The sequence below is a fragment of the Borostomias antarcticus genome (assembly GCF_949987555.1).
Source record: "Borostomias antarcticus genome assembly, chromosome: 17".
NCBI classification, from domain to species: domain Eukaryota; kingdom Metazoa; phylum Chordata; class Actinopteri; order Stomiiformes; family Stomiidae; genus Borostomias; species Borostomias antarcticus.
This window is the reverse complement of record NC_140250.1, coordinates 24,327,713-24,344,061: the sequence shown is the minus strand read 5'-3', so window position 1 is coordinate 24,344,061 and position 16,349 is coordinate 24,327,713. Positions and strand designations below refer to the sequence as shown.

Here is a 16,349-nt window from a genome sequence, read left to right as displayed (position 1 = left end):
GATAAAGAGATTTATTTTTATCACCTATCTCCCTGGGGATCAACGGTCCATGGCTGCCATGGCAACAACAGCACAACCCCTCAACCCTCCCTTCAGCAGCAGCTGTGCATGTGTGTGTGTGTGTGTGTGTGTGTGTGTGTGCGTGAGAGAGAGAGAGAGAGACTTATGAAACATGTGAACGTGTTCTCGAACGTGCCCCCTCTCACTCCATTCTCCATTCAGCAGTTGGCCCTCAATGGCTGGCCATAGACACACAGCCACACAACCCTTGCATTGCAGGATATTATGCACATTTTTAATTTGAGCTCTCTCTTCTATCTAATGCAAGCCTGAGCGAGGTCACCAGAGCCTGGGTGCTTTGTGAATGGCACAGGGACACGTGTTCTGAGTGGTGGGGAAGCTGGCTGTCCTGTAGGTAATCTAGCAGGTGATCTTACAGAGAGAGGACATCAGACACATGAGTGGTGGGTTACTTCTTTGGCTCCATGTACATTAGACAGGTATGTTATATATACACTATATGGACAAAAGTATTGGGACACCTAGATATTACACCTACAGGAGCTTTTATGACATCCCATTTTAAAGGAGAATTCCACCCTAGAACAACATTAGGCTCAACAACTAGACACCTACAAAACAATATAGAAAAATGTGGTTTCCTTGACTATAGTTGCTCCATGTAAGCAAAGCATTTTTCACGAAGTCTGCACTTCCGGGGATTTGCCACGCCGAAACGCGTCGGAAGAGAACTAGAACAAAAAAACCCCGTCTAGGTGGACGGAGGCTCGAGTGCACCATGCTCACCCTCCAGCTCTGGCCTACCCTGTAAAGTTAGTTCAACAAAACGAAAAATATGCGATCGCATACACTCCCACAAAAGATGACAACCGATGCACAGATGTTTCATTTACCAGAGTTCTTTGGACTTTTTGCGGTGTTCTGGCAACCGATGGAGACTCACTCCCGCTGGTGCAGGTAAATCCTTGATTCCACAAATTGCACAGTATTTTATCATTGTCTGTGTCTTAACTCTTCTGGATGAATGGGCAAAAATTCCCACAGACACACTCCAAAATCTTGTAGAAATTCCCAGAAGAGTGGAAGCTGTTATAGCTGCAAAGGGGGAACCAACTCCATATTAATGCCTATGAATTTAGAATGGGATGCCATAAAAGCTCCTGTGGGTGTAATGTGTAGGTGACCCAATACTTTTGTCCATATAGTGTATATATAACAGCATGTTTATACAGGCCTCCCATGTAAACTCGGAATGGACCCCCTCACCCCAGTAAATATAGAAATACTAAAAAGCAAGCAAATAACAAAATATTGGCATTCAGTGAAACTACATTATTCTGGTATACTGGATGAACAAATCATGCAAACAAATGATGGTCTTGTTTAGAGAGGATTACTTCCTAGAGGAAGTAAAGGCTTAGCTGCTGTTGTCCCTACTAGCTAAGTCTTTACTTCCTCTAGAAGGGAGGGAGGGAGGACGAGAGAGAGGGAGAGTCCTTCCTTCCTTCCTCCATAGTGACAATCCAAAAAGTGGACATCCTCCATTTGCTTCTGGTAATGGTAAGGGAGATCACAGTATTGACACCCCCCAGTAGAGGTGACTTTAGATGAGGTATATCTGATTGCTCTTGGCTTCAGGCCATCTGTCAGCAAAGCTATTGATGCTGGCTCTCACATCTGGCTACTAATGTGTGTCCCTTCTCCAGCTAATCACATTGTCAAGAGGCTGCAGCCTGTAATTTGAGGCCAAGAAAGCACCAACCAGGAAGCACCAAACCGCCATGCCTTGTTCATCAAGCCGATAGTTATCATGATTATGTTGCCCTTTGGGCCTTTGGAGGGGGGGCTGATTGCGTCTCTCACAAATGTGAACAGATGAGCGATTGTCTCAGAACAGCTTCCCTTTATTTAGGAGTAGATGAGAACTCTTCATTTTAGATGGTGTTTGACAAGAAGTGATTTCATATAAGAGTTCATTTTTTTTAAAGGACAATTACACATTGAAAATGGAAGAAAGGAATTGTGTTTGGGTTGCTTCTCAAGTCCTTACCATGTGTCACATTAGATTTAAGAAATCACACCATGTTAGGGAATGGAAAATGGGCAACTGTCATTTTAAGGTAGTCTACTGTACAGCTCTCCATCATCCCTGGCCTAGTCTGACTCAACGGATGTAGGTTTTGGGGATAAGCTTTGTCGTTTATTACTGCCCAATCAGTGGCAGTGAAATCGGTTGCCTGCTCAATCAGATTCAATCCAAACTACATGTAACAACAACAACCTAGCAACTGCTCTGCGGAAGACGATTGTGATTGGTTTAAATAAATGCAGTGTTTTTCCACCTATCCCCAAATGGTAATGAGCCGAGCCCGACTCTAGATAAGTGAGCCCATGAAACCCTGCCCTGATGATATCATGCATGTTGCATCCTAGCAAAACCAGTGGCCTGGGAATAAAACTCCAAATTACAGCCCCTGAGTAAAGTGTAGACTACTATGGCCAATAATATTGATAAGATTCATTAACCAGAAAGTAAAAAAAAAAGAAGTGTTTTCTGTTTGGAAACCACTGAACAGAAAACATTTCTGTTGATAAACATGCAGTGTCACCTCTTATGACACATCCTTGGCTAACACAGTGAAATCCCTCAAGTCATCCTGACCAGTGGGGTCCTGTACATGCTAATTATTTAATTTGGTGGTTGGACAACAAGCTTAAATTACCTACAGTCACATAAAGTGAAAAGCCCTTATGCCTTGCCCAATCTTGCAAACCTCCCGAGAGGGAATCCTATGGATTACTCTAGCCACAATCTCAGGTTAGCCCTGGATTAGCAGGGATTAGACACTTCTTACAGTGGAGGTATAGACTAGGGCCATCACTTCACTGCCTGGTAGTGCCATCTCAGCTGTTCGCCAGAGAACAGCCGAGGACCTGCATGCTGTTCATAGGTGTATGTGCTCCCTACTCTCACTGTGTTTGTCGGGTGTGCTTAGCTAAAACATAAAACATGATGGATGCAATGTGTCTAGGTAGGTCAAAAGAATGAGAGATGCTTTTGAACCCAAGGACTCAGTGATGTTCATTTGTCATATGTTCAAGATATACAGTAGTACAAGCACCGTACAATGTATAAAGAAATGGTCCAAACTGAGTGTACCCACAGGGGTACCACAATGTAGTGGGATGTAAAGACAAAACATTCTGTCTGGATGATAAAGTAACATCTCTGTCCTATCATATGCTCAGAATATAAGAATTCAAAATTTCTTGGATGTGTGGGTTGAGAGGAAGTGCATCAGAGCTGTAATAATAATAAAGTGTGTGAAACTTTGGAAGTGCGTGTCATAGTGGCTGAGGTTATAATACGCCTGCTTTCCAATTACACAAATGCTATTTGGATGAAGAGGCATTATGGCTACATATTAATTCACAATAATGAATGCAACAATGAAGCACTGTGGTACTATAGAAGTCTACCATCACATGCTTGCCTTTCTTGTGGCTTTCTACCCAATGTTCACTGTACATAACGTCCACAATCATTTAAATATTATTTGTGATAAATGACACTCAATGTCAACATTTTATATGAACTCCCATGTTGAAGCCTATACCAAATACCGTTTCATAGCACATAAAGAAATAACTCATCGGCAACAGTATTTTTTCTCCATCACTATTTTAGTGATATGTGTACAACAGTCAAAACAAGTGTTTGGGGAATCCTGAGCTTCTTATATAAAGCATTACATAAAACAATACATTCTCCCCTACCTGTGATATAACCACTGTACTCCATCACTGAGTTATACACTACATAATATGAAACAGCTTTGAAAGCTTTTCAATGTATGGTCATATTAATATCATACAGTATCACACTGGACGTCAGACTGTTTTAACACTCGCAATTTGAAATTCACAATCTTGTTAGAGGTTATACAATGTTGATTCGGAGTTATATAAGTGAGCTATATAATGAACCAATCAGAGTTCCCGTGTAGCGTCACGTGCTTGCATCGCCTCGTTCTGTAAGTATATCATCTCTGATCGGAGAAGCTAGCAGGCTAACTCCACTGCTAACAAGATGGAGTATTTCAGGGGCAAAATGTTTGCTTTTATTTTGTACTTTTCCGCCTGTTAGATGTATGTATTGGATTTCAGTTATGTGGGAATCTATTATAATGTTTTAAGAGACTCGGATACATTTAGAGAAGATAGAGATTTTTAGGTTTAGATTTTTGGCCAGTGAAAATATTGAGGTTAACTAGTGCTAGCTAGCTAGCTAACAGGATCTTACATAAAAACTGACGTTCCTTTGCATTGAAACTTTGGGCTTCTTCTTACATTGTGAAGATGAGTATCGTAACTACCACGAGTGTCTATCTTTGGACTGGAAAACTGAACTGAACTCTGGGGCAGAATGTCTAGCATGCCTCTCCCCTGTTGGTCAACATGGTGAGCTAGCTAACGTTCACTAACTAGCACGCAGCTGCTACGTTACCATGAGCTACGCAGACCAGATGGTGCAGTCATAGCTTGTTCCTTTTCATCTAGCTAGAGAACTATTCTGGCGAACATCTGATCGCCTATTTTGAATTTTAGCTGAAAGAAGTCCGTCATACTTCCCTGACCATGTCGGCTAGACCAGTCATGTTCACAGCCAGTCACAGTCACAGTGTCTTGGTAGACCGCCTACTCTGTAGCAGCAGAGGGAGGTGTTAGCTAGCCAGCTGGGGTGAGCCAACGTGAACGTTATAGCTACAGAGAAAAAACAGCAGCCTCCTTCTTCCTGGCTTCTTCAACCAAGCCCGATTCGTTCTTTGACATTCTCAAGGTTGTTTCGGTATATAACTGTTATTGGGTTAGGGTTAGATTGAACGTCGATGGAGGGACGAACCCGTTTGACTTCTTGGCTCTCTGGTTTGAGTTCGTCTCTGGCAGAACGAGGCCTATCCAGACAAACACCAACGTTGAAACGGAGGTCTTTACTGGAGACGAATAGATTCACGTTATGATTTCAATGCCGATACTTCTGTGTGAGAGGTTTGGTCCGACTGTTGGTGAACTTTTCTTCAGTCAGTGACGCAGCCGACGAAGATGGAGACTGGGATCCAACCTCAACCTCACCCGGGCCAGCAGTTCGTCCATCCGCTTTCTCAGCCCGGAGCGTCGGGGATCTGCCCCGAGATGCTGGAGGTGGCCGAGGAAGCGAACCGTGCAGGGGACTACGACCTCGCCGCCGAAATCTACAGCTCTCAGCTTGCGGACCTCCAGCAGCCCGACCGGGGCCTCTGTTTGCGTAAAGCGGATGCATTGGCACAGGCCGGTCGGATAGCTGAGGCACTCGACTCGTACTGTACCGCTGCCAACCTAAGTAAGCTGCGGCCGGAGGAGTTGCGTCTTCTGGTTGAAAGCATTGCACGGACTCTCCGAGAGAAAGAGCCAAATATTGTAACTGGTCACAGAAATGGCATGCACAGTGGGGATGGCGGGGCTGAGTTTGAAGGAGAAGAGGAGTTCGAGGACTACCCAGTGGATCTGTTCTCATGCCGCCTTTGTAGGTGTTTGCTTTCTGAACCGACAACATTGCAATGTGGACACACGTTTTGCAAACGTTGCTTGGAAGACGACACAGTCGAGGATTGCAAACAGTGCAAGCATAAACTGAACAAAATAGATGGACAGGTATTGCCCTTTGGCTTGAGAATAAACGTTGTCCTTAGCGGTTTGTTGGATAAATGGTTCGACTCCGAGAGCAAGTCCAGGAGGTCGTGGATTGAGGGAGAGGTGTTATGGAAAAAGCAAGACTACACAGATGCCTTGGAGAAGTACAACAAAGCTGTAGAACTAGGTAAGAATACTTCATGTTAAAGTGTTACGAATATGATACCGTCTACTGTAACCTCTTTGTATAAGTCTAAAAGTAGACCAGATGACCTACTTTTTTCCTTTGGTTACGCCGTGTCACCGGTGGAGGGCGACACTGCACCCAATCTGCCAATTGCGCCACACTAATGTTATAAAAGCCTGACCCCACTCCTTGCTATTATCCCATCCCCATGGATTCTAACACACCCCCGCACCAATTTCCGAGTGGAGCGCTACTGCTGCAGACACGGTGAAATGGACTGTTTGGCCTATATATTCACTCATCGACGGTGCTTGGGTAATAGAAAGTGATGGGAGCCTTGTTGACCCGTAACCCATTCTGTGATATCTTGCTTAGATATCGCTCTTAAAAAAAAAAAAAAAAATCTGAATCCGTACCTTTTATTTAGCTCCCCTGGCTAAACAGAGGTCAAATGAAATACGATTTAGAACCGTTTGAGTTGGCAAATTAAACCCAGTGACGATAGATGCCCTTTCACGGCCAACCAGTGTTGCACAACAAATCCGCACAGGCCCCTATCATGGGCCCCTATACATGATGCGGCTATAGGCGGCAAGGGGAGTGACGTCAGCAGCAGTATGGCCATTATCCAACCTACAAGTGTGGCCTATTTTCTGGGTCTGATGTAAGCTGTCTGAGAGCCCTACAGCCTCTGAAACTAATTTACTATTTCTTTAGATTTGATTTAGACCTGTACACCCATTTCTTATTAAGAAGCTATACATGGAGTAAGTGGTAGTACACTTCAACCATTTTGAAGTACACACACACAATTTATATATATATATATTTTAGATACCAGACCTCCAACGCTTGCACCATGCTTGCACCATGCTTGCATGTGTTTCTCATTGGGAGTCACAGATGTAGGTCACCCCCTGCCTGGCTCAACCTCCCTGTGCCCCAGAGACTGTTGTGGAATGAATGAGAGGTCGAGTCAATGCCGAGCCAGAGTCCCTCCCTGTTCAGAATAACATCAGGAGAGTCCGGACTGGGGAACTCAGGGGGTGGGTGTGCGATTTAAGACCCCTGGAAGCTACTGCAGAAGTGGCTCCATCCCATCTGAGGCAGGGTCAGCACCCCCCTGCCACCATATGCAGTATGGCTAGAGAGAGACAATACACTGTCTCATTTCCAACCCGCCAGAATGTTGTCCTGTTTGTTTGAACACTTCCCGACCAGTGTGTGGGTGGTTGAATGGGGCAATATTTAGATCTGGGAAATGGAATGTGAATGGATGTTTGTGTGCTGGCACTGCAGCCATGTGTTGCTGTTCTCTGACTAACTAGTTTGTCTGTCACTCGCCCAGCGCCTGCCTTCTGCTCAGCTGAGACATATGATAGTTTAGAGACATGGGCTCTGTCCATCGCTGGCTCCCACGCAAATCTAGGATTGCTAGCCTAATGCAATGTATAATTAGTAGCCTAATGCAAACCACTGATGATAACGAGGTGAATAAAATAGATAAAACCATCTGAATAAAGTCTAGGTTTCGTTTGGAATGCAGCCATCTGGACAGGTGACTGACATTCCAACTAAGCGAGTCAACGAAACGTCAGTCACCTGTTCGCCTGCAATAAACGCACCGACTACATGAGTGCTCCAATGTTTTTTTTCTTTGGGTAGTCTGAACTGCCCAGGTAAAAATGTTTTTCCTATAGGTCTATATGATGTCCTCGACTGTAGAACTCCAAAACCCTTCTATTCTAAACTTGTCTGAAGCAGGTTGGAGTCACACACACTTGTGCACATCTTAATGGTACTTAACTACTCAATGGTGGCGGCATCAGACCTATCTTTATATACCTTGTGAGGCAGCCTGTGTAAAGATGGTATGTAATGTCTCACCTCCACGCTCTCTCTTTCTGTGGTCCACAGCGCCCTCTGCAGGCCGTCTGCTGGACCAGCGGGCCCAGTTGCACATGGACATGCGGAGCTACAGTCAGGCCATCCAGGATGCTGAGAGAATGTGCAGACTCAAACCTCTCTGGCCAAAGGTGAGGCGGGAACCTATTCAACGCATAACTGATCCTACAGGACGCCCAGGCTCTTCTCTGTACCCAAATCAAATCAAAATGTATATTATACAGCACGTTTAAAACGACAGCAGTTGACCAAAGTGCTGTCCTGGGTAAAAACATTTTTCAAGAAAACAAGGAAATTACAGCAAACAATACAGACATTGAACATTGTAGGCTTGAGCACAGACTGGTTAAAACGCCAGGGAGAAAAGGTGGGTTTTTAGGGAGGATTTAAAAACCCACACACACCATGCAGCGTGCTCACTGTACACTTACAGTACATCCCTTTGACCCTGTTCTTATGCTGAGCCATGGGGTTAGTGAGGAGACTTCAGTGCCCATGGGACTGGATTGACGCTCATCTGGCTGTTTGGCTGTGTAAGCCAGCCTCCCTATCTGCGCCACCACTCTCCATGTTAATGCGTGTGTCCGTGCTGCGCACACTTGAGTGGGTACGCGCCGCCTCATCTTAAGTGCGCGCTAATACGGGAAAAAAAAACTCCAGCTTCACCCCTGACAGCGACTTCCATAGCCCCGTTAGATTAGGTAGTAAAGCTAGGAGGTGTGAATGTAGTGGAAAAGTCCTATAGCAGCATTTAACACAGCTGTTATTATTACAACTGTTCTCAACATCTGTAGTCTAGGTTTCTCAGGTTGTCAAGTTTTCTAAATGTTATGTCTTCAAGGCAAATCACCACAGTGGTTGCATGGCTGGGATTTATTTTTTTATTTTTTGAAATAAGAGATTCTGCTTAGTGATGTGGTCATTCACACTGCCAACAGAGATGGAGTTCTTCTATAATGTGTCCCTCCCCCTCTCCCTCCCCCTCTCTCCCTCCCCCTCTCTCCCCCTGCCTCTCCCTCCCCCTCTCTCCCCTGCCCCTCCCTCTTCCCAGGCCCACTATGTGAAGGCCTCTGCCCTGAGTAAAGGGAGCCGTAATGAAGAAGCCTTGCAGGAGTACTTCATGTGTGTGGCGCTGAAGCCCGATTGGACGTCGGTGAAGCTGGAAGCGCAGAAGGTAACCTCTATTACAGCCCTCCCTCCCCGAGTTCAAACTCGCACCTGAGTTTGAAGTCGCTGTCATTCCCGCGGCCATTGGTACTTCTGAGAAAATGAAAACCAAATAACGAACGTAGAGAGAGAGAGAAGTGAAACATTGCAATTCGCGGCATTAAAAGCCCGTCATCTGTCCCACGGTAATATCAGTATGCAAACCTGAGAGGGATAGATGTTGTGTCTGTATGTAAAACTGTCTCCATGCTTATCGTCAGACAGGATTAGCTGCGTTAAGTCTTCCTAGCCCCTCGCTTCATGATGATGCAACACCCCCATTCCATCTGGCAGCGTGTGGCGTGCACCGCCTCTGGTACACAGCCATCGCCATTCCAACTGTTATACAGACAGGCCAGGATGTGAAATATGCAGACAACTATTTAGCACGGTGGCATTTATACAGCATTGTTTTATTTCAATAGATTCCACTGGAACCAGCTGGCTAGGTTATTATATTGGCTAATGTTACGTCTAAATCGAGACAGAGGTCCGGTGGTGCTCATGGCGGCACTAATGGAACAGGGTGTCTAGCACTTTAACAGAATTTAACTCTCCTCATCCATCTTGTGACACGCTTGCTCTCAGCTTCCTCGGGTAGTGTTATGTCTTGGGATATATGTGTGTGTGTGTGTGTGTGTGTATATATATTTATATGTGCTGAATGTATGCTTTTGTCTGCAGGTGCTGAGCGAGCTGTTCTCCTCGGTGTTTGAGGAGGGCGACATACCCACGCCCTTACACCCGCTGCAGGGCGACCCTTCCACACGCCTCATCAAGGCCCCCGCCCTGCTGGGCTCCCTGCATCCCCTCACCCAGAGGCCGGCTGGGGCCTCCTGGCAGGTCAGCAGACACGCGCGCGCACACACACACACACACACACACACACACACACACACACACACAGTTGCCTTCTTTTTCTATCTCGCTGGTTTATTTATTCTTACTCTTTATATAGTTTATTTATAATTACACACACACACACATACACAGACAGTTGCCTTATTTTTCTATCTCGCTGGTTTATTTATTCTTACTCTTACTTTATATAGTTTATTTATAATTACTCTCTCTTTCTCACACGCACACACACGCTGCATCCTTGTCTCCCCCCTAACCGTGTCCTTGTCCTCCCTTCTCCAGGCCCCAGAGTTGGGTGTGAGTAGGAGCTCGGAGTGCGAGGGTCCCTCCAGACAGCAGGCGTCTGAGCCCCCCGCCGCGGAGGGCAGCGCCAACAGCCTGACCTGCGTCCTGGAAGTGCTTCCCACGCCCCCCGGTGGCCTCAAGAGAAAACACAGCGGAGACGCACCAGCCTTCAGCCCCCCCTCCAAACTGCTCCGACCAGGTAACACACAACAAGACACGCACAGACGCACACAGACACATGCGTGCACGCACACACACACACACACACAGGGCATGCCCGGCATATCCCAGGGCTGTGAGAGGGATACAGGTGTGGACGGACAGAGATATTTAAAATATGCGTCTCCCCTCCCACCAGATGATGCTCCCTCATCTCACACCCCTGGTGCTCCCTCAGGGGGGAGGACTGTTCCCCCTACGCTGCTCGACAGTGGCGACATGGAGTGCTCCCTCTGCATGAGGTAAATACCGCCCCCCTTTCAAGTAATGGGCAGAAACCACAAGAAACACTCAGAAGACCAGCCTGTATCATGGTACACAGCAGCGGACCACGCATGACGGTGTGTGTGTGTGTGTCTCTGCTTGTCCAGGTTGTTCTATGAGCCCGTCACCACCCCGTGTGGACACACATTCTGCCTCAAGTGTCTGGAGCGCTGCCTGGACCACAACCCCAACTGCCCACTCTGCAAGGAGAACCTGGCTGAGGTATACACACACACACACACACACACACACACACACACACAGTGTGCCATCCAAAGAAGCAGCAGCTGTGTTCTAGTTAAGTGATTATGAAATGATCTGTCTGTATTCTAATCAGCTCCATGTTTGTTGAACAAGTCAAGACAGTTTTCCCCTTAGTGCAAGATGTAATATTACAAGGTAGGGTTGCACCTAACGATTAATCTAGCGATTATTTTTTTGATTAGTCGATTAATCTAATGACTAATTTAACAATTATTTTAAGGATTATTTTTATTGCTCAATTAAGAGAACACTTAATTAACTCAAATTGAATATAAAAAATAGTCCATTAATATTTCAATTATTTATTCAATCATCTTCTCTTAAAAACAACAAAGTTAACAAGAAACAAAGTAGCTGCATTGCAGGGAATTATAAAAGTTGCAAAATTTAAGCCAAAGCATTTAGCTGGTGAATGATTGCTTTAAATTACTAACCCATGTTTGTATCATTTTAGCTCTTTGTCGGTAGGGTTCCCAGATCTTCAAATGTTATTTTACATTGAAACAAAACATTTTTAACCACCCAATTGATTAAGCTTCGTGTTGAACGTGCCTTTTCTCTTAATATATATATATATATATATATATATATAACTCTTACATGCCACGAGTGTGCTCAGAAACTCCTTTTGTCAATGACACACAGTTGCTACAGTCAACTGACACAGTTACAGTCAAATCTGTTTAATCCCCCACACATAGTTTCTATTGTTTGTTTTCTGATTGAATTTGATGCTTGATGAAAAAACAACGATAGAACGTCATTAACAGCTCTGACAGCGAGCATTCATACCAGCTGATACAGAAAACTACTAGGCAGTTGAAACGGTGCAGTTCTTGCGTTTCCTTCCTCACTTGCAAAAGACTGTTTGCACTAAGCAACGAGCAACCAAACGTTTGGCCGTTTCCATTCTCTCCACTCAGAGCAGCTGGTCTCCACGCGTGTGTGAGCGGGTGTTGCGCAACAAGGGGCGCGTGTTGCGCAACACGCGCCCCTTGTTGCGCAACACGCACCCGCTGTTGCGCAGCACAGAACTGGAGCAGAGGAGAGACGAGAGACAGACGTCTTTTCTGATCATTTATAGCAAAAATGCTTCCTAGACGAATATCTTAATCTTATTGCTAGTTAGAAACGGGGTTGGAAAGATTAAAGTTGCAAGATGATAAAGTTTGCCTAAATGTGGCCTAATATGGCCTAAATAAATAGAAAATCAATTTATTAATCACCTGCTAGTTTTGACGGGGCACAGCCATCTTACTTCTTTGCTATGCGTCGATGCACGTTTTGCATGTCGACACATTTACGTAGTCGACGCGTCGCCCCAACCCTGTTACCAGGATACCAATCTAATTATTACTACAAACGAACCGACTCCCACAGGCTTCACTGCTTCACTACTAGCATAACATACTAACGTGTGTCCTGTCTGTTGTTGCAGTACCTGGCCACCAGGGAGTACAACAAGACCCTGCTGATGGAGGAGGTGCTGCAGCGCTACCTGGGAGAAGAACTGGCAGAGAGGAAGAAGATCCACGAGGAGGAGATGAAGGAGCTCTCTAAGTGAGTCACACACACACACACACACACACACACAGGTTGATGTCATCTCACGCTGTACACGAAGAGGTAAAAAAGACAAAAGCTGTGGTATTTTACCAACTACCAAGATAGATTAACAGCCACCATTGGTAACAGTCACCATATATGCATGCATCTATTGTGAGTACCAACCCCCTCCACCGCCCTTCCCTCCCCTCCAGTTTGAACCAGGAAGTGCCCATCTTCGTGTGCACCATGGCCTTCCCCACCATCCCGTGCCCGCTACACGTCTTCGAGCCGCGCTACCGCCTCATGATCCGCCGCTCCATGGAGACGGGCACCCGGCAGTTCGGCATGTGCATCGCCGACGAGCTGAAGGGCTTCGCCGACCACGGCTGCATGCTGGAGGTGCGCGACGTCAAGTTCTTCCCCGACGGCCGCTCGGTAGTGGACACTATCGGCGTGTCGCGCTTCAAGGTTCTGAGTCACGGCCAGCGCGACGGCTACCACACGGCCAAGATCGAGTACCTGGCAGACAAGAAGGTGAGTGTTGTGTGGGACGACAAAGTGTGTGTGTGTGTGTGAGAGAGTGTGAGAGAGTGTGTGAGAGTGTTTTTGTGTAAAACAGACTGTTTGAGAGGTGATATATTGCGGACCCACAAACTATGAGAGATTCTGATATGCTAGGAGTGTGTGCTTCCTCCAGTGTTCTGTTCTAACTGTGTGTGTGTGTGTGCGGCGCAGGTGGAGGGCGAGGAGCTGGCGGAGCTGCAGAAGCTGCATGACTCTGTGTACGAGCAAGCCAGCGCCTGGTTCACCTCCCTCAAAGACAACATGAAGAGCCAGATCCTCAGTCACTTTGGCCACCTGCCCGGGAAGGACCCTGACCCACAGGTAAGACCCCACCCTACCCCCCCTGCGTGAGCCTCACCCTGCCACACCACGGGCCTACACTAGCTATGAAGTCCAGATACTAAATCCAAAGCTAGTATATCTATAAAACGTGGACAGAATCTCATCTCACTGTTGATTGGTCATAATAAACATGGTGTCCCTCCCTCCTTCTCTCCCTCCTCCCTCCCTCCCAGGGCAGTCCCAGCGGTCCGGCATGGTGCTGGTGGCTGCTAGCTGTCCTCCCCCTGGAGAACCGGGCCCAGCTCACCATCCTGGCCATGACCTCCCTCAAGGACCGCCTCATCGCCATCCGCAGGGTCTTGATTTTCGTCACGCGCAAGAGACCCCGATGACCCTACACAAGAGACAATGACAGGACAGTTGTATCTATGCTAAAGTATCCAAGTCACTATGTTTTGACCCAGAGGAAAATGGTAGCGCTTGGAAATGAACCGGGCCGACAACACAACCGTGCTGCATCCAGTGTTTCTACGACGGCGTCGGCGCTCTCACAGTTTGTTAAAGAAACAAGAAAAAAAAAATGGAACTCACACTTACCAAAAAAAATAATGTGAATGACTGACCTACAATACTGAATGTGTTGGTTTGTCTGGAGTTCGTGGGAGTGTTTTTGTTTTAGCTTCCGTTCTGCTGCTCTTCAACCCCCGTTGGACGTTAAAATGCATATGTATACATATGTATATTAAAATACACATACAAGACCCTGAGGAGTGATAGTCATTGTAAAATGGAATATAAGGTGTACGTATTATGTTATAATAGTTATGTACTCCTAAAATCACTCATCTCAATTATTTTGCATAGCCTGGTCAAATTTAGAAGCAAAACACCCAAACTATGTATCTTCTTCCCCAGTGGTGTGTATGTGCCTCAGTATTTCCAATATAGGTGAATGATGACCAGAGGAATGCATGGTTGTGCACTTCTCTACAGCAGCACCCACAAGCCTGCAAATAATGCAACAATTACATGAAATTACCTCATACATTGGGTGGGATTTGGGCTTAATACCTTTAAGCTTAGTCTTTGAATTGGAGATGAACACTACAATAGCCCAGACCAACTGTACTTAGTTATTATTTTGCATGTCCTTTATGACAATGTATGTGTGTGTGTGGCTGGAAGAAGTGGAGGTAGATCTGTCTTTGTTTCTTCTCTGCTATACCCTTAACTGTAAGGTGAATCTAAGTTGGATGATTTAACTGTATATCAATGTAACTCAGAGGCCTTTTTCTATGTCTTATTTAAGTGTAATTCTGTCATTCTTCCTGTTTTTTTGTGAGCTGTACTAGATGTGTAACTCCACTGGCAGTCACTAGTTTCTGTTTGGGTGGTGATACAATATGCTGCATTTCCCTTGTATATTAAAAGGAGATCTTGTACCTATTTTTTATCAGAATTAAACCACTCATGTTCAGTTGCCTGGTTTGGGGATTTCATTGGAAATATACTTTTAATTGGGATGGTTTTTAACTATTTGTAGGGGCCCTACAGTATATTATCAGGAAGTTTTATCAAACTTGCCACAGTAGATAGTTTCGAATGCAAGGTGCAAAATATGTACTGCATAGAGCCAACAAATTGTCCACGCTTCTCATAGGATTGATTTATTTATACAGAAAAAAGATCACAAGACAGTGCATACTCATTGATGGACTGAAAACAGTACAACATACCCATATGTTGTAAATATGTATTTACTATATACATTGCCAACTGTAAATATATTCAGTCAGAAATGCAGTTGCTTGCATCCTACCTGCAGTAAAACTACATGGCTGAAAATATACTCCCCCCCCCCCCCCGAGAACAGGGACAAAGTCCCACGTTTTTCTTTTGTGTAAATCTGAAATACTCCCAAAGAAAAGAATCATGGACGGTATTCACAAAACATTTTATCTTATCACCAGGAGTACTCCTAAATCACACAAAGTTCCTAGCTAGGAGTCCCCTCTTAAAGCATCCTACAGAGCGAGATTTTGTGCTGTCCCAGACGAAATATGATCAATCGTGGCAATATCTGTGGTCATGGCTCCAAAACTACGTCACACTGTGGTTCAAAGATGACTGATGTCATGACCAAAGATAGCATGGGACAAATATCTGACAGTGTCCGGAATTTAGGATGATCATCTCACGTGGTATTGACTTGCCTCGTAGCCGCTCGTAACCTACAATTCAGAAGTGTCTCATCGCACAGTGTACATGCATGGTTATAGATTTGTGTCAAAGTGTGGCTTGCAATAAAGTTTTAAGATTGCAAAAATCTCAGTCTGTAGGAGGCTTAAAACCTATTCACAAAGCTGCTAAAAACAACTTTTTCTAAGGAATTGGGGGAACTCTGGGCGGGTTTGACCTGGTTGCTATGGATGACGTGTCTCATGAACGAGCTTACACAGTACGCCCACAGCATTGGGCTGATAAGGGGAAGGCCGTGATTTCAACCAGCTGAACGTAATAGACTAGTGTCTAGTAATATTATCATTCATCATATTATCATTTGAATATGCAGGAATTGTAGGCCTACATAACATATTTCCGTTATGGATTACACTTTTTTGTACTGCTTCAAATTCTCATCCCAGGACAAGGCATGTCCTTCCTGGTAGTTGTACATTAATATTAATAATTTGAACAATATGGAAAATCTGAAAAAGAAATGTTTTCCTCATACTAATTCTGTAAATGAAAATTTTAAATACAACAACAAAATATTCCCAAAAAAAAAAGTCAACCAAGACAAAGGTGCTTAAAGGAAGGAAGGCTTTAAAAAAGAATCTGTGATCAATAAAGGCCACAACATTTTGTCTTCCTTTGTGAAGGGGCTCCTTCAAGCTCTATATACAGCATTATAAGTTGCATCATGTAGATGGATATTGTATTTCTCTCTACAGGTTAAATAACAGCAACGACAACAGCGCTCTTCATTTCCCTGCTGCGTGGACGGCCTGGTGTCTGATCAGGTTGCTGAGGAAGGAGAAGTTCTTTCCACACTGGGTACAGTGGAAGCGTC

General features: G+C 45.2%; 1 protein-coding gene across 1 annotated transcript; it reads left to right on the top strand.

Annotated features, from left to right (window-relative positions):
* Window positions 1-3,982: 3,982 nt before the first annotated feature.
* On the top strand, window positions 3,983-14,710 carry lonrf2 (LON peptidase N-terminal domain and ring finger 2). Its single transcript, XM_084451746.1, has 11 exons — window positions 3,983-5,878; window positions 7,796-7,914; window positions 8,835-8,957; window positions 9,674-9,832; window positions 10,133-10,334; window positions 10,494-10,596; window positions 10,726-10,840; window positions 12,321-12,442; window positions 12,643-12,964; window positions 13,166-13,315; window positions 13,510-14,710. The coding sequence occupies exons 1-11, from the start codon at window positions 5,125-5,127 to the stop codon at window positions 13,666-13,668; spliced, it is 2,328 nt and encodes a 775-aa protein (XP_084307872.1). The 5' UTR covers window positions 3,983-5,124; the 3' UTR covers window positions 13,669-14,710.
* The last annotated feature ends 1,639 nt before the right edge of the window (window positions 14,711-16,349 follow it).